At 41.7% G+C, this 22558-nt stretch overlaps 1 protein-coding gene across 1 annotated transcript; it reads right to left on the bottom strand.

Annotated features, from left to right (window-relative positions):
* Positions 1 to 10509: 10509 nt before the first annotated feature.
* Positions 10510 to 19929, bottom strand: klhl36 (kelch-like family member 36). Its single transcript, XM_034686422.1, has 9 exons — positions 19659 to 19929; positions 19269 to 19351; positions 17894 to 18088; positions 17590 to 17712; positions 16958 to 17179; positions 16560 to 16865; positions 14241 to 14468; positions 13888 to 14045; positions 10510 to 11819 (listed from the first exon to the last, which is right to left on the bottom strand). The coding sequence occupies exons 2-9, from the start codon at positions 19329 to 19331 to the stop codon at positions 11255 to 11257; spliced, it is 1860 nt and encodes a 619-aa protein (XP_034542313.1). The 5' UTR covers positions 19332 to 19351; positions 19659 to 19929; the 3' UTR covers positions 10510 to 11254.
* Positions 19930 to 22558: the final 2629 nt, after the last annotated feature.

Below are 22558 nucleotides of genomic sequence, written 5' to 3' on the forward strand. Positions count from 1 at the left end.
TGAGAAAGCATGTGGAGGTCTGGAGCTAACACACTGCTTTGATTCCAGAGGAACATTGTAAACTTGTCTGAGCTTGTAGTAACTTAGTTTATATTTCATGGTAGACTTTTTACATATGAAATCATGTTTTCTAGATAAACAGAACGGAGCAGAATGTTCACCCATGCATTCTTGACTGACCTCATGCTTTGTGAAAATACGCTCAGAGATATTTTAAAAAGTACTTCTAAAAAAAAAAGAAGTAAAACTTCTAAAAGCAAGTACTCCAGGACTTTAACTCAAGTCAGAATCTGACTGAACAACTTTCACTTCTATTAGAGTAATGTTTGACCAGGAGGATCTAAACTTTGACTAAAGTCATGAAGATGTGTACTTTGTCCACCACTGGAACCAGCACAGACACTGTAGTGGCTTATTTGACTTCGTCAACTTTACAAAAAACAAAACTCAAATCAAAACAGTCACCTGGTGCAAAACAACCTTTACATGTGAGTAATGAAATGTATTAACACCCAAAGCATCAAACCTAAACCCATCTTTACCAAATATATGAAACGATGTAAATATCTCCAACATTCAGACCTCTAAAATGATGTAAACAGTGAAGTGAACCCAACCCCCTATGCCCTCTACTGATGAGTTTAGTGGCCTACCCCATGGCTCCTGATGTCCCCCAAAGCCTGAGATAGAAAGGACAGATGGGGAGTGAGAGCCAGCACATCACTGGGGTTATAAAGTGGGCTCCTCCCATCACTGATGTTTCCTTTAGTTTGGCCCACGACACCTCGGAGAGGCTACACAGTTAACTCTGACGTCCTAGAGCAACAACCCTTCATGCCAGCTCCCACTGTCCATCATATCCCCCAGCAGAACACCCAAATTTAATAACCAAACCCATACAGTACTGCCACGTTCAATGGATCAATGCTCCGAACATGCAAGCTCCAGGTAGTGACAACACTGATACTACCTACTCTACCACCTGGCCCCTAGCAGCCCCCACCACCCAACACACAACAAGAAGAGTCTGCAGCTAGAGATTAGAAGACAGGGGAGGCAGAGCCAAGATCAGATGCCGGTCTAGGTTGTGTGCTCTACCTTCCCTATACTGAATATTTCCCTAATTCTGTTTTGGCCCCCAGCTGATTTTATTCCTCCTCATTCGGATCCACTGACTAGTTCTAACTGCTTCGTCTGACATTTCCTTTACTCTCTTTCTCAGACTCTGTCCTCACACTCCCAGTTCTCCCAGTAGTGAGAGAGTTGATCGTGCTACAAACCCTCTACATCCTACTTCTACTGGACAACCCCGAACCTTCCAACCTTGCTGCTCTGATTCTGCTGCCAACTCTGTGTACCTAAGCTTTTTCCTTTCATATGCCTCCTCCACTGAGTCCTCCCAAGACACTGTCAGCTCTATATAATAAACTCTGCTGACTGCTTGACCAGAGCACCATGTCAGGCCTCAGATTAGTGGAAACCATCTCCTGTGACACTATAAGTTTTCCTCCCAAGTCTACCTGCATCTCCCAATCACTACCTCCCTTTAGGTGACCTGACTCATGCCTATTAAAGAGCCTACCTCCCGTACATTTCTCTCCCTCATGGACAAACTGAACAGCTGCACTCTTTCCCTGACTACACCCTGAACTCACCTGTCGCCTCCTTCTTTCAATCCCTGCCGCTAAGCTCTTAAACACCGGGTTATGTCTCCATGGAGAGACTAGCCTTACAACCTGACATAATATGCCTTAATGTTGCCGTCCCTGCACACAATGGGCACGACTGGTCCCCTCAACCCAATGTTTCAGGTCTTGGGGTGATGGGAGCACATCGTATGTTGCCCTTAACAAGAATGTAATGTGGTTATCCTCCATACACCACAGGTCTCTCCAGCTAAGCTTCCTCTTTTCTACACTCTCCCAATTTAACTACCGTCCCTGCTGAGCCTGAGCCACTGCCTTAGTTCACCTAACGACTTCCTCATGCCAACATATCTGCTCCACTACCAGCTTCCTTTCTCTCGTTAGGACCTGCCTTGTACCACATTGGTCTGCCTGAGCTAAGCCCCAAGTCCCCATGGCATTGCTGCATGTTCCCTTCAATCTCTAGGTTCCTAAAAGCTGCCTCTGCTTTCTGTGCTGCATCTCCTGGATTACATGTCCTACCTCGAGTTGGATTTGGAACCCACCTACCCACGACCGCGTCTTTGCTCCCAGATAGCAACATCTCTGTCCTGACCTTTGCACACTTAAACTCTAACCCTTAATCAGAATCTCAACTATAAAACAAATATTTGAATGTTTTCTATCTTCTTCACAGTTGCTGTCTGAAAGAAAAACAGACAGATGGAGACACGAAAGAGAGAGACAAAGAAAGAATCTTAATCACTATTAAAACCATTGGAGGCAGAAAGAACTGTACTCAGCATGTAGTATCTTCATGTGTGTCCTGTGTTTGTAGGAGGATCGAGCAGTGTTTCTACCAGGATCCACTACATAGAATCTATCACATCAACACTGTGTGTCATTATATTATATACACTACATGATATTATATTTGTTCCACAGAGTTCAGAGGTCAGAGGCTCCCATTGGTCAGTCTGCCCAGCAGCATCAAACACAGCTGGACTCCATATTGATGGTGAGTAAATGTACAAACACTGCTCCTCCTGAGAATCAGAGCACATTTTAATGAAAGCCCCAATTCCAAAGAAGCTGAGGAGCTGTGTAACACATTGATAATAAAAAGGTTGATGCGCTGAAAATGTTCAATTAAAAAAGTTTCAAAACAGGGACAACAAAACTCTGAAATAGTTGTGAAATGTCAAAAACACACCTGAAGGAACATCTCTGAACTAAATGAGGTTATTTTACATCAAGTTAGTCACATGACTGGGTTTAAACAGGACTCTCCAGAAAAGGTTGAGTTTCTCAGAAGGAAAGATAGGAAGAGGTTCACCACTCTGTGAGAGACTGCGTGAGCAGGGGCACTGCCAGGGATTTTGGGCCCCATGAAAAAATATCACATTGGGCCCGATATATGCATTTGATCACACAGGAACGGTTATAAACAGGGCAGGTAGTCGGAGCGAGAGAGTCAATCTCAACTTGATCCTCCTCTCTGCTCTCTGCATTTGCGCGGGAGCACGCCAAACGGAGCCTGCAGCTGACGGGCGTGCGCACTCACCGCGAGTCTGAGCTGCAGGCTCCGTTTGGCGCGCTCCCGCGCAGATGCAGAGAGCAGAGAGCAGAGACGTCCACCTGATCAGTCTCTGACTTTATTACAGGGTGTAAGTAAGGAAAATCACCTCCTCTTCCACTCCCTCACAGTCACAGGGATGCGTTCAGGTACAGAAACAGGGTACCGTTTGATTTTATGCAAATCGGTACTCGGTAGTACCGACGGAATTCGGTCGGTACCTATAAAAGTACCGAATTCGGTACCAATCCCAAGGTATAACAGACAACAAGAGCTCAAACACTGAATGTGTAAAACATCTTATTTCACAGAAAAAGATCTCTCTATGTTTAATTCTCTTCAGAGGAGTGATTGGACCTGAATCAGGAAACACACAGACCACCAGCAGAGAGAGAGAGATTTTCTTTTACACTATCAGCAGTTTAACACTTCTTAACTTTCAGACAGAGATCTAAGACTATCTTTAAGGGATGCACTGACTCACTTAATGTCAGCTCAACATACACATATACACATATGTACATATAAACACACATACATACAGGACATTGGGTCGTTGCTGTGCCTAACTAGTCTGGAACATGGTCTTTATAGTTCTTCAGGCGCTCCTTATATTAGTTCTTCCCCCAGTTTTCTCTTCTGGATGAAGACAATTCAGACTCTTCAGAGATTAGAGGTTGCCAGTGATCGTAAAATTTGTGGATAGAACCTCCTGTGGAGAATTTGATCTTCTCCAGCTCTAAAACAGACTTTGTATCACTTCACCATGAAGTAGGTGAAGGAGGCGACGGTTTCTTTCACAGTAAAAGTATTCTCTGACGGGCTTTTAAAGAGGTGAATGAAATGACATTTGCTTGTTTCTTTGATACATGATTGTCAGCTTCAGGTAAACCAAATATTGTGATTTGTGGGGATGGTTCTTTTACTTTTTCTAATATTATTGATATGACCCTAAAATAGCTCTTCCAGTACATGGAGCCTGGGAAGACCTGTCACAAGGATCTGATACATCTGGATATATGTTAGCCAGTCTAGATTTGCTGTGATGCGCCCTATGAACTATTTAGACTTGTATTAGTTGAAACCATAGACTGTATAAAATATGGACGTAGTATCCATGACATCACCCATCTGTTTCTGAAGCGCTGTTTTGAGGCCAATTGTCGGCGGCATCCATATTGCTGCTGTCGAGTGATTGTGAGGTAAAGAGGCGGGCTTTGAGCCTCCTAGCCAACAGCTACAGTGTTCCCATCTGTCAATCAAGTCAGCTGTGCCTCTCATTGGAAGACTTTTAATCTCAATATCTTCTAAACTGCCGCGTTAGAAAAAAATTCACCCCGTACAGTGTGTGCCGATCGAGAAATGAGCTATCCAGACTACACTCGTCTTTTGTACCAGGCTGTAAACATGTTTATTTCTGCTGTAAAGATCGTCTTCTTTGAATTGGTGTGTATGTGGTTTCCGGTACTTCCGGAGCCTCAAGTGGATCCTTGATGAACTGCAGTTTTTAGCACTTCCGCAATGGACTCATATTTTTAGACTGGAGGTTGCTGCTTGGTTGAAACCTTGCAGAAGATGAACAATGTTTGATCTCTTTAAGCCCCTTGGTCCACAGATCGTCAGATATGGTACTGCCAAGTCCTAGGTCCTCTGCAACAGGGCTTTATGGAGCCTTGGGGGTTTATTGCCCCAGATAAAAGAAGAAATCGTGCTATATTATCTCCTATCAGGAAGGGAGCAATCACTCCCCTCCGGTAGCCCGATGAAGCTCAAATGATTCTATGTGTTTTCAAGGCTCTCAGTATTCACGTGTAACTCCTTGTTGTCACTCTGGAGCCTCTCCACCTGTTTCTCGAGGCGCTCCAGCCTGTCACTGTGGTCCGACAGACAAACCTCCATTTTGGTGATGCGTGGTTCATAAGCTTTGATTATTTTACACATCACATCCAGTGACTGATTAATATTCAAATCGAAGCTTGAATTTCAGACGTGATAGCGGACCCTTTATTCTTCCAGTTAAGATTTTAGCATCTCGTGAGATGAGTAGAGTGTTTTGCTTGTTGGAGCGTTTATATAACTATATCAAGGCGTTCTCAGAGACTCTCTGCATGTGTCTGCCCTAGTCTGTCACCAAACCAGAACATATCATTAATTCTGTTCATGACAACAGAAACCATTTGTTTGTTCTCATGATCTTCTTCAGGCTGAGTGGATGTAACCTGTCAGAGAGAAGCTGTGAAGCTCTGTCCTCAGTCCTCAGCTCCCAGTCCTCCAGTCTGAGAGACCTGGACCTGAGTAACAACAACCTGCAGGATTCAGGAGTGAGGAAACTGTCTGCTGGACTGAAGAGTCCACATTGTAAACTGGAAACCCTCAGGTCAGGTTTCCTTCTCATCATGTTTATGGTTATTTGTATTAAAAGGGTCAAAACTTGAACACTTTTGCTTCCTGTATGTTTTTTTTCTAACTCCAGTCTGTCAGGTTGTCTGATCACAAAGACAGGCTGTGCTTCTCTGGCCTCAGCTCTGACCTCCAACCCTCCCACCTTAGAGAGCTGGACCTGAGCTACAACCATCCAGGAGACTCAGGAGTGAAGCTGCTGGATGATCCACTCTGCAGACTGGATACACTGAGGTATAACAGACAACAAGAGCTCAAACACTGAATGTGTAAAACATCTTATTTCACAGAAAAAGATCTCTCTATGTTTAATTCTCTTCAGAGGAGTGATTGGACCTGAACCAGGAAATACACAGACCACCAGAAGACTATCAAATAGAAACAAAACAGTTCAATAGAAACTAAAGGAGAAAGGAATCCATTGTTACTCTCTGAGATTTTCTTTTACACTATCAGCAGTTTAACACTTTTTAACTTTCAGACAGAGATCTAAGACTCTCTTTAAGGGATGCACTGACTCACTTAATGTCAGCTCAATGATCATCTTTCATGATCAGCTGATTGATCAGGTAAACTACAGCTGCCCTGTCTTCTTAAGATGACATTAATACACATCTGATTTCAGTCACTGTTTAGAGAGAATTATGACGCAGACTGAACGAGCTTCTCTGACAGCACGGTGAGTAAAGGTTGTGAATTAAGATACATGAGGACTCTCATCAGTGTTGACATCGTACCTCTCTGTAAAATGTTCTCTGATAGTTCATTTGTTGTATTGAAACATGTCATCATGTAACACACAATCCTGTGGACTGACTACAGCATCACTTCTTTTATGGTGATGTTACACAGAAAAAGTCAGATGTGACTGTTCATCTGATGATGTTTGTAAACATACAGAAGGCAGATGTTACATTCTCAGAAAATCATCAACATTTGAAATATGTAGTCATGTACAGACCTGATCCCTAGGAGACAGAGCTGTCTAATAAACACAATATGATCAAACATTATAGAATCATGTTCTTTATCTGAAAATGTCCAAACTGTACTCTTGTCTTACAATCTAAATGTTGCTCTAAACAACAACTTGTCACGTTGTCCTGAACTGCAGAAACTGGTCCCACTGCCTCTCCTCTCAAAGGAGGAAGTGGTTGATGATGTTTTGGAGGGCAGGAGGTGGAAACCTTTTGGACATGGAGTGACATTTTACATTTTCTCATTACTCAGTGTGCAAGTTCAAGATGAAGGTTAACATCTAGTTTAATGATTAAACCACATCAACATTCAAATCTACAACTGATCTGTTCTTTCATTGGTCCATAGAGGTAAACATCTGGGTTCTGGCTGACATGGGAATGTCTGTATTCTTGATCTGATTGTCTCTTTGTTTAGTGAGCCCTCAAACAAACCTTCAGAGCTACAGAGAAACGCCTCCTTCATGTGTTCACTGTGGTGCAGTGAGCAGTGCTATGGCTGGCTTTGGTAGGGTGAGGCTGCTAGCTTGGTTCCCAAACCTTCACACAGAACATTTGAATCCACCTGCTGTGCCAGGTGTGATGCTTCTACTCCCTCTCCTCTGGCTGACTCTGAAGGATCCAAGAAGAGCCTCACACAGTCACATGAGTTCATATGAGAGGTTTCATTTCATCTTCATTCATATTTAGAAGAAGAGAGCCCACTCCTTCATATCTCTATCTGCAGACACTGTTTAGATTGAAAGTCTATTTAGAATGAGCTTTTTATTCTGCAGAGTGAACACAAGCCCTAAAAGAAGAAATTAGTCTCTTCTTAAAAGAGGAAAATAAAGTCCCCATGTTGGAGGACAGAGCAACAGCCAGCCTTTGCTTTTTGAATCTTTAACTTCTTCTTTTTCTGCGAGTATCTCAACACTGTCAGAAAAAGAGACAGAGTGATGGAGACAGCTGGCTCAGAGGAGTTTCAGCCTGTTTCTCTGTCACAGGGACAAACTGAGGAACACTGCTTCATGTTGAACAGCAGGTAGGACTCATGTTGGACTGAATATCACTCTGACTGTGTTTCTTCCTCCAGGGTGGACCATTGTGGAGAGCAGAGGTTAAAACCTGGAGTGAAGAAGTGTAAGTGTGGAATCAGTTTGACTCATGAGGACCAAACAGCAGACTGTCAGCTAACAAAGAATAAAGCCTTCAGGTTTGTCTGATGATAAACTGCTGCTGTGTTGTGTCTTTGTCTCTCCATCAGATGTCTGTGAACTCACTCTGGACTCAAACACAGCAAACAGATGGCTCAGACTGTCTGAAGACAACAGGACGGTGACATGTGTGAGAGAGGATCAGTCATATCCTTATCATCCAGACAGATTTGACTTCTATCATCAGCTGCTGTGTAGAGATGGTCTGACTGGTCGCTGTTACTGGGAGGTCGAGTGGAGAGGAGTGGTTTATATATCAGTGAGTTACAGAGGAATCAGCAGGACAGGAATCACTAATGACTGTGTGTTTGGATCTAATGATCAGTCCTGGAGTCTGATCTGCTATAATAAAGGTTACTCTGTCCGTCACAATAACAGAGGAACAGTCCTCCGTCTCTCCTCGTCCTCTGACTCTCACAGAGTAGCAGTGTATGTGGACTGTCCTGCTGGCACTCTGTCCTTCTACAGAGTCTCCTCTGACTCTCTGATCCACCTCCACACCTTTAGAACCTCCTTCACTGAACCTCTGTATCCTGGGTTTCTGTTGTGGTCTCCTGGTTTCTCAGTGTGTGTGTGTTCTGTGTAGCAGGGAGAGTCTCCTCCTCTCTACACAAACACTACACACAAAAACAGCTGCTGAAGAACAGTTTACCCTCTGCACTAACACACACACACACACACACACACACACACACACACACACACACACACACACACACACACACACACACACACACACACACACACACACACACACACACACACTTCAGCTGATCATGTGACTGTTTCTGTCACATCAGCATGAATGTCTGTTATCAAAGAGCAGGACTCAGTGGAAAACTGGCTCACTGAACTTTACTTATTTACATCTCTATTGTGAAAAAATCTGTCCTTGTTCAAATTTTGTTTCTTCAATGTAGTGATGAGAAAGTTTGTCAGAAAGTCTGAGTCAGATTCATGAAACTGTTCTTCACCTGCAGAGTTCAATTTAATTTTGAAAGAATATAAAACCTATAAAAATAACTCAGTGCATATTTTACATACAGCTAAGAAAATGCTTTCTTCAAAGAAGTGTAAAGAATCAACAAATAATCTAAAATCTACATGAATATTATAAACCAACTGCTGAATAAAGACAGAAAACATCATTGAGCCTGGTTCTCTTTTTCTAAATGCTGATAAACTGATTAGTTCAGATGAAACTTCCTGTGGCTTTAATACCTTTTTTTTCAAATGAAGGTGCTTCTCTCTAAAACATGATCATATGGTGGGCAGTCCTTTAGATTATTTAGAAGAACATTATCGCTGCATCTTACATTTTGAGCCCCTGAATAAATGAAGTAGTGATATTTTTAAAAATGTAAAAACAGTTGGGCTGGCTGTGATGAAATGAGTTCATCATGGAAAGAAGAATCAAATGACACTTTGAAAGCTCCCATATCCATCTTACCTTGTTTTTCAAAAACCCTAGAGAAGTTCATTTACAGTAGAATATTCTAATAAATAACACGTGGTTTCATGTGTTCTTGTAGTCAAACAAGTGTGGGCTTACTGATGCAGCAGAACTTCACATTTTTGATGAAACTGACACAGCAGTGGAGGAAGATAAACAACAATACAAACAGACCATTACGCGTCATAGAGCACGGTCTAGAACGCATGAGGCAAAGTGCAATAGGGTCTGGATCTATGGTTCCCGCCTGTCAATCAAGTCAGCTGTGCCTCTCATTGGAAGACACGTTATCTAAATATCTTCAAAATTGCTGCGTTAGAAAAAAATTCACCTCCTGTACAGTAGGGGTGTGCGATACCACAAATTTTGGTTTCGATTCGATACCAAGTAATACAGGGCCAGAATCGCCAATATCGATACCGATACCTTCTATTATTAAAAGTATCTTAAGTACTTTTATGTATTATATGCGGGTTTAAACACAGGACAGTTTTTAAAGGCAAACAACAAATACTCTGCCTGAAGCATTTCCCTCCTCCTCCCTTCTTTTCTCTGGAGACTCAGAGTCCTCTTTGACGTGGATTTTTATATGTTTGTGGCACTGTTAGTCAGGGTGCACACTGTGGCGCCCTGCGTGTTCACGATGTGTGATGCGTAAGTTTGTTGTTTGAGCACACAAGACATCAGTAGTGGAGAAGCAAAGAGTGCATGCACTAAGTGTGTTCAAGAGAACGGAACGTTGTTTGCACAGCCTTACTCTTTGATGAAATGGATTAAACCTAGAAATGAGAAACTGAAACTGGTATCGATCCTATTGACGCAAGAATCGTTCTTCAAAAACGAGGCGTAGTATCTGTAGTATCGATATTTTGGGATCGATCCGCCCACCCTTACCGTACATTGTGTGCCGATTGAGAAATGAGCTATCCAGACCACACTTGTCTTTTGGACCAGGCTGTAAACATGTTTATTTCTGCTGTAAAGATCAGCTTTATTGAATTGGTGTGTATGTGGTTTCTGGTACTTAAGGAGCCAGCCTCAAGCAGATCCTTGATGAACTGAAGTTTTTAACACTTCTGTATTGGACTCATATTTTTAGACCAGAGGTTTCCGCTTGGGTTGAACGTAATAACAACTGCGGTCTCAGACAGAAGAAACTTGTCTTTATAATGAGACCAAACAGAAAAGCGGCACCACCTTGTGGTGCTACTTGGTATTGCAGCAGTATTAGAACAATTAGATTCTGACTGTAACAACGGTGCAAAAAACAACTCCCAGATGCTCCAAATTTACACTATTTTATTACCATTTATATTAGTTCACATCTTCATTACCATGTGTTGAGGTAGGCACCCTGTAGAGTATGTTCGAGTGGATGCCATGTGTTTTGTTGTGTAACTGATGACGAAGGGGAGGGGATGTTTAGATAGCATATCAGTTCATATCTATGTAAAATGAACAAAGAAAAAAAAGCACCAGTCTCCTCCAGAGGAGTAAACACAACATGAAAACTCCTTACAGTGCCTTGAAGCTGATATCTGGCACTTCTTCGTCACCTCTTGTTTAGGCTATTTTTTCAAATAGTTTCATACACGTGTGTTTCTTTTTTAAAGGCTTCAATGATGATGATTGTACAAAAGAGTGGGCAAGTTTACTTTATTATAATCAACCTGTTTGGACTCTCTGTCCACACTATGAAGAATTCTGCACAGGGTTAGAGGACACCGTCATCCTTTAACGCATCATGAATGTTAAAAACAGAGAGGTGTCTGAATCCTGTTGCACACTTCTGAATCATCTGTCCTGAAGTCTTCTGAGACAGTGTTAAAGCTAATGAAGCACACTGAGACTGTCCATCACGAGACAAAGTCTTCATCAACTGGTCAGAAGTGTTCATTTCGCTCTTCGTTGCTCCGACCATGCAGCGCCTCGAGCCTGGTGAGAATTATTGTGATACCCATGTTAATATCTCATGAATTTGTATCAGGCCGTCTCCATCACATTTTAAAAGATGAAGTCCTACAACACTACGTTGGGTATGATCTCCCTTGTCCATTCTTTTTCTTCTCTGGAGAGAGGGATGATGGAGAGGCCTTCACAGTACACACGCAAGCTGAGGCCCCAGCGATGCGTTTAGGCAGGTCAGGACCTCTGGACCATGAAGCCTTGTCTGGGTCATACACCTGAGTGGCTCTGGAGAAAGCCATACTCTCCCAGCTGTAGCCCCCGAGCACGTAGATCCTCCCCGCCCAGACTGCAAGCCCCGCCTCACTGTTGGGCAGAAGCAGCGGTGCCACCTGAGTCCACTGCCTGCTGCGAGGGTCATAGGACTCCACCTGCAGGATGTCGAAGCGCTCTGTGGTGTCCTCGTGGTCATCACTGCCCCCTACAGCATAAATGAGGTGGTTCAGGGAGGCCATGCAGTGCCACCCTCGGGCCAGAGACATGGCCTGACACTCCACCCACACATCACTCTCCCGGGACGGATCATAACTCAGGACATCTCGGCGGTAAGGGCCGATCTGATAATCATGACCGCCTGAGATGTAGACGACACCGTGGTGGACCGTCCCTGCATGGCCGTAAGTAAACCTACGAGGGAGAGAAACACAAGGGTGTGAAAACCTCCAATGCCTCAAGAAAATGTCACCACTGCAACTTATCTCATGATAACTCAGTCCTGTGCACACTGGCATCTCTGGTTCCTCTTTTTGAGGCATTGGTTCCTCAAACCTTTTGATGCCTTTGACTATGTCAAGAAAACAGAGGTTGCAAAAGAACATGATTTTTATCCTGTGCAAATATCCACCACACACAGGCATGGAGGATATAATCCACAACGACATGAGGTTCTTAAGTAATACATGGTCCAGGGCTTCAAGGGCAGAAATATACAAAGCTTTTTTGTGGGGCACATGTGATGCCAGATAATTAAATTAAGAAGATTTATACTTATTTATACTGTAAAATATTTGGGCTAAGGTCAACTTCTACCAGCTTCAGCTGCACAGACAGAAGAACACTTTTGGTGTGTTCACTCAGATACATTCTTTTAAAGCTTTTCAGCATCTGGTCAAACTCAAATCAACCTGAGGCAGAATTCTACAACTTCACACATTTGACACTCAGTATTCAGTATACAGCTTACAAGATAGCACATGATATCACATCTTACTCAAAGTATCCAGCAGACACAGAGGGATATTGATATTAACTGCAAGAAATGATAGCTGAAGAGAAACAGGAGATAAGATTGCCCTCTTTCCAACTCCAACATGGTCTCAGCAGATGTGTGTCTAACATGAGTCTGGTCCTGCTGGAGGTTTCTGCCTGTTAAAGGAAGTTTGTCCTTGCCACTGTAACTTGCTAAATGCTGCAAAGTGCTCTGCTCATGGTGGATTAAGATGAGATCAGACTGAGTCCGGTCTGTAAGATGGGACTGGATCTTATCCCGTCTTGATGTTGGGTCTTTGTTAATGCCAATAGTTCCATCCCCTCTCACTGCCTCATGTGGTATCATGCCACATGATATGCTTTTTAGTAATAACAACAATAATAATAATAATTTCATTTGTAGAGCACTTTTCAAGTGCTTCACATGGGCAGCAAAATAAAACAGGCAGTAAATAAAAACACACAAGTCAAGATGAAGAAATAAAACATATTTTAAAGGGATATTTCAGTTTTTTTGAAGTGGGGTCCTATGAGTTACAGTACACTATTGCTCCCGTTAGCCACAATGCGTGCCGGTGAGCTCTTCCCCTTTAATGAGAAAATTCCCAGAGGACCGGGAGGTAAGCTAGGATATTTTCTCTGTGGACGGGGCCTCCTTTTTTGCGTAATTTTGCAAAAGTTAAGAAAATATGGTCCAGGCACTCATCACGGTGCAAATGCATGCACCAGTAGGAAAAATTGGAGCTATTCAGTTTGCTGTCAGAAACCCCCTTTGTTTTGGAAGTATTTTCGGACGCACCTCGCAGACCAGTGTTCTGCGGCTGTGGCTCAGTGGGTAGAGTCGGTCTACTATCAATCGGAAGGTTGAAGGTTGTCGAAGGTTGATCCCAGCTCCAGCAGTCACATGCCAAAGTGTCCTTGAGCAAGACACTAAACCCCGAATTGCTCCCTCTGTTGTTCAGAGGTGTGTGAATGTGTACGAATGAGTTTTACTGTAGTTTTACTGTAACTGTAGCAGCCTCAACCATCAGTGAGTGAATGGGTATGAATGGGTGAATGCAACAAGTAGTGTAAAAGCGCTTTGAGTGGTCAGAAAGACTAGAAAAGCGCTATATAAGTACAAGTCCATTTACCATTCCGCTGCATGAGCAAGGATACACGCCAATCAGCTGTTTGGATCAACAAGCACGTAGCATTTTTAGCAGACAGCTGAGTTCTGTACAGTTTGGAGACGATCAAGGGATTTGTTGTGCAGGCTGCTAAAAAGACTGTTACAGTAGTCCAGGCGTGAGGAGATAAAAGCATGTAAAATCGTCTCTGTGTCTTTAAAAGTTAAAACGGACTGAATTTTAGAAATGATTCTGAAGAAGAAGTGACGTCCGCACGTTGTGACTCTGTGTTAATGTGGAACAGTGATTACAATCTGAGGGGACAGCTTTAGAAAAGTCCAGTTCAACAGCAGACAGAGGAGTTATAGTTTCATTACCTGGGCAGTCCAGCTACATTGGACCAGCAGTCCTCAGCAGGACAATAAACCTCCACAGAGGACAGAGCTCCACTGTCATTCCTCCCACCCACTGCGATCAGACAATCTCCAACAGCACCCAGGTAAAAATCCACTCGCCGCTGATTCATGGAGGCACCCTGAAATAAAAAACACACCGTCAAAGACAACGACGACAAACAGGATGTGAAGGATGAAACAACATGAATTATGACAGCTAGAGGTGTCAGGTTAGTTTTACTGTAACTCAGATTACCTCGGCTAAAGGTTTGATCATTTCTAGAGAACTAAAGAGTATTTGATAGGAGATGAAGAAGGTCTCTTTGGTACAGTACCCTGGTCCACTGGTTGTGGCGGGGGTCGTATCTGTACAGCAGGTTACAGGCAGCATCTCCACCGTTGTCTCTGGATGAGCTGCCGCCTGCAGTGAAGATGAACCCCCCAAGGACAGCCAGGCAGTGGTGGCTCCTCTGAGCAGGCAGCTCCGTCTCCACCTCCCACTTTCCCATCTCGCTGTCCAGCCTGGAGACATTCGCGCTCAGCTCCTCTCCACGTTCTGACACCTATAGAAGAAAACAGAGGAGGTCACACAAATCTATCACGCTTGAATATACGTTTAATTATGTTGAAGTTATTAGAACAATATCCTTAAATTTTAATTTTAACCAAACAAGTCATGTCCTTACTCAAACAAGGGTAGGTCTCACTACGTTAGCCAATACCGCAAAACAGTGTCTGATGGCTGCAAAAGAATCCTCCACCAAGCATCTAGAAAACTCTTTTTTCTCAAGAGTAAAATTATGGAACCAGAAAATGACTGCTTCATTACATAAAAACCAGATTGATTCAGTTTTTTTTGTATGATTGTGTGTTACCCTAATATTGTGTTGGATCCAAAAAAACCATTACACCACTACAGTCATCAATCACTGAAGGCAGCAGCTCACCAGGAGCTCTTGGGGTTTTAAAGGTACTACTTTGTCCTTGTTTTGTCAGAGTGCATCTCTCTATGAAAAGGTCTTCATCTACAGGGATCCTCTCTGTAATGTGGTCAACATACTAATCTGAGCAGAACAAGCACAGTTAATCCATCATATTCACCCTGACAACCAGTTTAACTGCTGCTGGCTGAGGAAATCTGAAGAGAAGCTCCAGAACTTTCTGAACTTCAAATTCATTCAAACCCCAAAATATATAAATGTGTAAAAATAAGGCCCAAGTTTAAAATACCAAAAATGAACTTTTGACTTTAAGGTCAACATTTTCTGCTTTAGTCTGACAAACAGTCATGTTATCAGCTCATTTATCACCACAACTGTCTTCTAAAAAATCAGAAGGTCTCTTTCTTTAGAGTTAGTGACATACTTAATAACAATAATAATAAAAATAGTAACAACAACAACATCAATAATGATCATTATAATAATAATAATAATAATAACAATAATAGTAATAGTAATAATAAATACCTAAATAAAATAATAACAATACCATAATGATAACAATAAAATTAGTAATAACAGTAATATTCATAATAATAATAATAAATAATAATAATACAAATAATAAAACTTCTGACAATAATTGTAGTAATAAGAATAAATACCATCATTATAATATTAATTCTTACCATCATAATAATAGTAATAATAGTAATGATAATAATAATAATTACAAAATGAAAAAATGAATAATAACGGTAATAATAATAACAATTATAATAATAACCATAATAATAACAATTATAAACTATAAAGGGAAGTTCAGACTCGGTTAATAACATACAAGGTAATTCATAGAGGGTACTGGACTCCCTGTAAGACGGCAAGCTACGGGATTCTGACATTTGCAGAAGATAGGAGCAGAGGCACATTTATACACATGCTTCATGAATGCAAAATGACTTGGAGTTTATGGAAAAATGTCGTAGCATTTCTCAATCAAGTACTGAAAACCAAGTTGTTGTTGAGCCCTACGCTTTGCACTATCGGTATAATAACAGAGAGGGTTAGACTGTCACATCGCCAGACTCTGTGGTGTAGATTGACTCTTACCACAGGATGTAGGATTTTGCTCAGACACTGGAAAACTAAAAGTAACGTCTCTTTTATTGAATGGCTGGGAGAAATGACCAAAATAGCTTTCTATGAACAACAACTCATTTAAGCTTAATAAGAGACAGAGATGTTTTTGGATATATGGGGCCCCTTCATGGGGAATAATATGGAATATCTCCCTTTGTTTATGAGTGTGATGGGAGTGTGTGAGTGGTCGCGGTGCACTGAGCTCGGTGCTTTCCCTGTCAGAAATTAGTTTATTTTTTTATTTATCTTTCTATTACTGTTTGTTTGGTATCGCTATGTTTTTCTTTGTCATTGGACTGATTACTACTTTTTATATGAAATGTATTTGGTTTTCTGTATTGCTTTATTTCTTTCTGAATTTTGCACTTTCTTGAAAACAATAAAAAAAAAAAAGTGAATTACAATAAAAAACACAACAACCTCAAATCCCTTTCTTCTCCAAACTGTAAAGAGGATGTCATATAAGAGTGATTTTTAGAGACTTTCTACAAATTTAAAAACATACATCATCTGAATCTGCTGTCTCTAAAGATGAAGTCATAATCAGTGTGATCGATTATATATCCGTACCTCTCCTCCAATCTGCAGCAGACACTCCACTCCTCCCCTCAGTGTGGTCCGTCCTGTCTGCAGGAGCGGCTGGGCGCTAGGCCTGGCGTGATACCCCACAGCTTCCTCCACCAGGGCCTCACAGCCGGCCTCCTCTGGCAGAAGGGCCTGCACTGCCGGCAGCACCCGGCTCACCAGGTCCCCAACAGGCATCAGAGGGAAGCGGATGTGTGAGAGGAGCTGTCGGGCATAGGGGGTCCGCTCAAGACTCTGACTGAGCCACTGCAGGGAAGCCTGGAGGAGAGCCTGCTCGCTGTCGTGCTGAACCTGGAGATGAAGAGGGACAATTATTCTCACCTTTCCACCAAACATGCTGTGGACCGAGTTGTGCTGAAGATGTGTAAAGGTGGAGAGTTTACCTGGCCACTGGAGAGGTAGGAGCTGAGTTTGTGAAAAGGAACGTCACAAAGAAAATCAGGGGTGAAAGAGAGCGTGGCAAAGCGTGTCAGGATGAAGTGGTCGATGAAAGCGTCGAGGCGCTCCAGACTGTAGAGTAGAGCCAGCTCCTGCAGGTACAGGTAGTTGTCTTCACTCACCTCCCGCTCCAGATACTGGCAGCAGAAGTCCACCGCTCGCCCAACCTGAAACACCGCAGCATGTTGGTCAGTCTGTTCTTAGCTAAGAAGAGAATCTGAAGTCCGTGGATGTTCATGCAAAGCGTTTCATAGGAGCTCTCACATTCACTGATGTAGATGAAAGAATGGGGCACTCTTTCTGAAAAAAGTAGAAGCCTTTATCATAATGACTATTTCATCATGAAATGTTAGGAACCAGCTGAATACCTGCCCACAGTGTCTTCACCCTGAAGGGAGCTGCATGTGGTGCAGCACATGGGGATGCTACTGAGCTTTGTTTTTAACATGTCATGATGAGATAAGCATTTCACTTCAACATAAAACAAAAGCCTCAGAGCTTTTATTTTCTGTTTTCAGTCTTCTTAAAATCTGAAACAAACATGAAGCCTCTGACATCATGTGATGCAGTTTCTCACCTGCAGGAGGTGAGCAGCTTCTAGAACATGGTCAATGTTTCCTCCATCCAACGGCAGCTCTCCGCTGTACAAGAAGTCCACCACAGCTTTCAGACCGATGTAGGAAACCCCAACCAACTCCACCTGCAGACACAGAGAGAACATCAGTTACCAGATATCAGAGCCAGCAGTTTGTTAACGTCAATGAACATCATCCTTCATTTCTAAAACATCATATGGCCTTAGGTTAACAAAGAGAGAGGACTAGATCTATAACTCCCTCTGATTCCTTCCCTGAACATAAACTCTTTGCAGCAGACTGTACCTCCTGCTGCCGTTCCTCCCTCATACCCAGAGTGAACATGGAGTGAAAGTACGGGCTGGAGACGGCCAGCAGGGCCCTGTGAGCGGGGAACCTCTGCTCATCAGCCACCAGCACCACATCACAGAAATGGCTGCTCTGCCGCTGCTCGTTGAGGCCCTGCAGAACCTCCACAGACTGATCCACGCAGTGGTACACCTGTCGACACAACACAAACACACTGATCACAGGTTTGCTTAAGATCTGAGGAGATTATTTTTCTCTTCCAAAGACATAGGTTCAGGTTTGACTTAAACACCACCCACTCTGACTATAACTGTGGAACATTTACATATGAATTACTTACATAACCAGACTTTTATGTATAAAAAATGTTTCTTTTTTTATCAACAAATTATTCTTCTGTGAATCACTGATCAAAGACATCCTGTGTACTTCAGATAACTTTATAAGAAAATGTTTAAGTTTGAGTTTAAAGGATCATTGATGAAACTGAAGATGGTCTGAGTCTGTAGCGCTGGCCCCAAACTCATCCCTCACTGTCTCTTCCCGGTTTCCTTCTCTATCCACGACCTCCTCTACTGAACGAAGACTAAAAAACCTGAAAATCACTTTCAAATAAAGTTTGAAGTCCAAGAAAACTGAGAAGTCTCAGATCAAAACAGTTTCTACAGGGTTATACTCTCGGTAATAGAGCAGCCCATAAACTCACACCATCTTTAATTTATCTTAAACATTATTTTCTTCATTGAAGCTTCTGAAAAAAAACTAAACGTGTTTATATCAGCTTAAAGGAAAATACAAATACTAAGACCAACAAAGGAAAATAGGCCTGATCAGTTCAATAACACTGACACTGACAGCTCAAGGAAACCGCACAGAGAATCTTTAAGTGTGGGTGTCTGATTTGAAAGTCTTAGCTCCTGCTCATCACAACAAACCATAACGTCGGTGACAGCTTTAACACTAAAGTAACACAGAAAAAGACACAAACACAGACACACACAGACAGACACACACAGACAAACACAATCACACACAGACACACACAGTTAGACACACACAGACACAGGCAGACAAACACAATCACACACAGACACACACAGACAGACATAGATAGACACAGACACACACAGTTAGACACACACAGACACAGACAGACAAACACAATCACACACAGACACACACAGACACAGACGCACAGAAAGACAGACAGACAGACAGACACACAGACAGACAGACAGACAGACAGACAGACAGACAGACAGACAGACAGACAGAGAGACAGACAACCAGACACGGAACCACAAACAGACAGACATAGTCACACACACACAGAGACACACGCACACAGATAGACACAAACACACACACTGACCTTGGACGACTCACTGATCCGGTGGGGCCGACACACACGGCTTGGTTTGCCATTGTCCATCATGTCTCCTTGGCTGGCATCATCTGAAGAACACACACACACACACACACACACACACACACACACACACACACACACACACACACACATGCGTATAAGCAACCTTCGTCTCCTATAGATATCATAAACCCCTTCCCTTGAGTTAGATTAATCCCTGATATGATGACTCCTTATAGAAACCTGAATCAGTGCATAATGGATCAGAGGAGCAGCTACTGTTCTCTCTTTCTATCTGTTTGAGGACCCCAGGTAGCTACAAATCTAACATACACACACACATTAGATTGAATCTGGGACACCTCTCGTTGTTTTAAAAGGTATAGTTCTTACAGGTGATGGAGCAGAGATCTGTCACAGTAACAGAGCTGACAGCATCTCAGCACGAAGGATGAACTGTTTCCTCGGTGAAATAATGAAAGAAGACAGTTTTTAAAGACGGCACGGACTGGACCGCTTCATGTAGCAGACTTCTTCACTGCAGGCTCCTCTGACAGAGACATTTATACTCGACTGTAAAGCTTTTAGAGCACGAAGACAGCTTCCTTTGTAGCATAGAACCAGCTGGCCGACACAAACAACATGACTTCCGGGTACGGTTTTCAAAATAAAATCATTTAGTGCAGGACTATAAAAACATAGTAAATGCTTTAAAATAACAACTGAACTAAATCAGTTAGAGAGGGAAAATTAAAATTGTATTTAAAAAAAATTGTTGCTTTTTTCTCATAAGCTGTACCCAAACAGAAGATTAGTTGAGCCAGGCAGGGGTGCATCAACATTTTTGAATAGGGTGTCCGACTTCAGCACTAAATCATGAAGGGGTGGCATAAGGTATGGGTATAATGGGTACACCTTAGTAAAAAGCATTAACACACCCTTCTGTCTCTACTCTGACTATTAACATTATATTTATTTTATTTTACTTTAAATATAACATGTCAGAGTGGCAGCATTTAAATCTTCTTAGCTCACTTTTTTCCAGGGCTCAAAAAACAAAAAATGATATCCAAACTAACAATAAAAGGAACCAACAAACAGACATTTTCTACTCTAAAGAAAACTAAACATTCTAAAGGAATGCCATTTCTGACAAGACAAATAGCTGATCATTAATTAGTATGGCACCTGGGGTGGCCAATTAGAAGTAATGGAGGCCTATGCCTCTCTAGTCACTGGAGCCAGGAAAAGGAAATAACATAGTGCAGGAAGATCGTTTAATTTGTGTCATATTTAACAACAAAATTACTGAAACAAATTTGGTATTTTTTATGACTTGATATCAGTGAAACAAGAGGAAGAGTTGTTTTCAGTATGAGAAAAAATTCTGAACCTTTTTTTCTCATCATTTTTAATTATGTTTTTTTTCTTTATTTTTCTAGAGCAAAGAAAACTAAACATTGATTATTACACCAAGGCTAGAACAGTTAGAGTTAGTAAACGGCAGTATTAGATATCTCCATTGCTCATTGAAAAGTATTTTGGTTAAAACTCTAATAGAAACTCTCATCACCAACCTTGGATGCATTTTATTTTGAAGCTGTAAATTAGACCTGAGTGAGAAATCCCGGAAATCCGTTGAAACCAAGTGACCAATCACAGCCATTTCTCTGCGGTAACATTCAAGACTGAGAATGTAAGTTAGTGTTTTAAAGATTCAGGAATATGAGTACAATCAATTTAGAAGAAGGGAAAGAATACAAAAAAAAAAAGAAAACAGTTCGTGAATTCAGCTCTCATGGAAGAGGCCTCAAACTGACTGAACATCAAATTATTTCAAATAAAAAAACGTTTTCTATGTTTCTTAATTGTTACTCCTTCAATTATAACTTATTGTTTAATGTGCAGCAGATGCCTCTCATTATAGGGTTTCTTTAACATATAAAAAACTAAATTGGAGACTCAATTTGAGCATTAAGACTGGTGCCACTATTGAAGGAAGTTTCCTCTTGAATCATATTAGAACAAAAAAAGTAGACCAAAAGTTTGACTACAATTTCGTTCTATTTCTGTAGTGACATACACATGAGGTCTGATTCAACAGTCAAAACTGGGGGAAAAGACTTCCAGTCAAAGAAAGCTCCCTGAATAACTTCAATGTTTCTGTTTCTATTGTTATTGCATGTTTTTCATTTGATAATTTCCAGGATGCAAAAACATATGGTAGTTTCATTAAAGCTCTAAAACATAGCTTCTGAATAGCTTTGTACGCAAACAAATTGCACACAGCACTCTGCAGCACAAAAAGCGTGTATGTCAGACAACAGGGATAAAACATTTGTTGCTCCAGAAACAGGCACAGGTGGAGAAACAGGCAGGTCCAGGTCTGGATGAGGAGTCAAAATAGGATTTAGGCTTTATATAGGTCATCAGGATCATCTTTCAGTTTCAAACAAAGTGTTGCACAAAAAGTTCATTTCATTGACAGCTTGATGGTAATAATTCTACTGCCTAACTTTGGTTAGATATTTATATTGCTTTATGTTAAATGTTTGAAATACACTCTTGTTTAACTTGGCTTAAAAAAAATGTCCCTCATGACAATTAACTCACGTGCTTATTCCTCTTCATCCCCTGGGACATAAGGCTTCAGGGATTATTCTGATTCCTCTGTGGCTATGAAGCAGGTGTCGGTCCATCTCTGAGCATTAACTCCAGATCTGTGCAGGACACAGAACAAACGTGGATCACTGTGGTTTATACTTAGAGAGATTCCTATGCTGTGAGCTTGATTTGGGTTTTTACAAGGGACCACAATTACCAGCTCAAGCACTAGTTCTTTGTAAAGTGAGATTCATGCTCAGAGGAAAATTCAATTAAAAAAACATTTAGCTTTACAAACAATGAAATATTTACTTTAATTTAAAGATGTCATTTGAATGCATTATCAGATTGTTACCATTTCTAACTTGTTGGTAGCAGGAGGCTGCAGCTCCCTCCTCAGGTTGTTGTGCTTACTAAATGTAATGATAATTATAAAAACAGTCACTCCTCAGAAACAATTGTTAAATTATGAGACGTGCAAAACAAGCATTGTAAGTTTGGAAAGGCTTTAAATAAAAAACATAATGGAGCTGCCATCCAACATGAGTCCCTGGAGGGCATTGAGTTTGTCTGCATGTTGGTTACCTGAACAGCAGCAAAGAAGAATACGGAGTCATGGTTGAATCCAGGACTGACGACCATGTAGAGTCAATGATGTGGTTTACAAAGCCTGGAGCACTCAGACAGGT

The sequence above is a fragment of the Notolabrus celidotus genome, chromosome 6 (genome assembly GCF_009762535.1).
Source record: "Notolabrus celidotus isolate fNotCel1 chromosome 6, fNotCel1.pri, whole genome shotgun sequence".
Taxonomy (NCBI): Eukaryota; Metazoa; Chordata; class Actinopteri; order Labriformes; family Labridae; genus Notolabrus; species Notolabrus celidotus.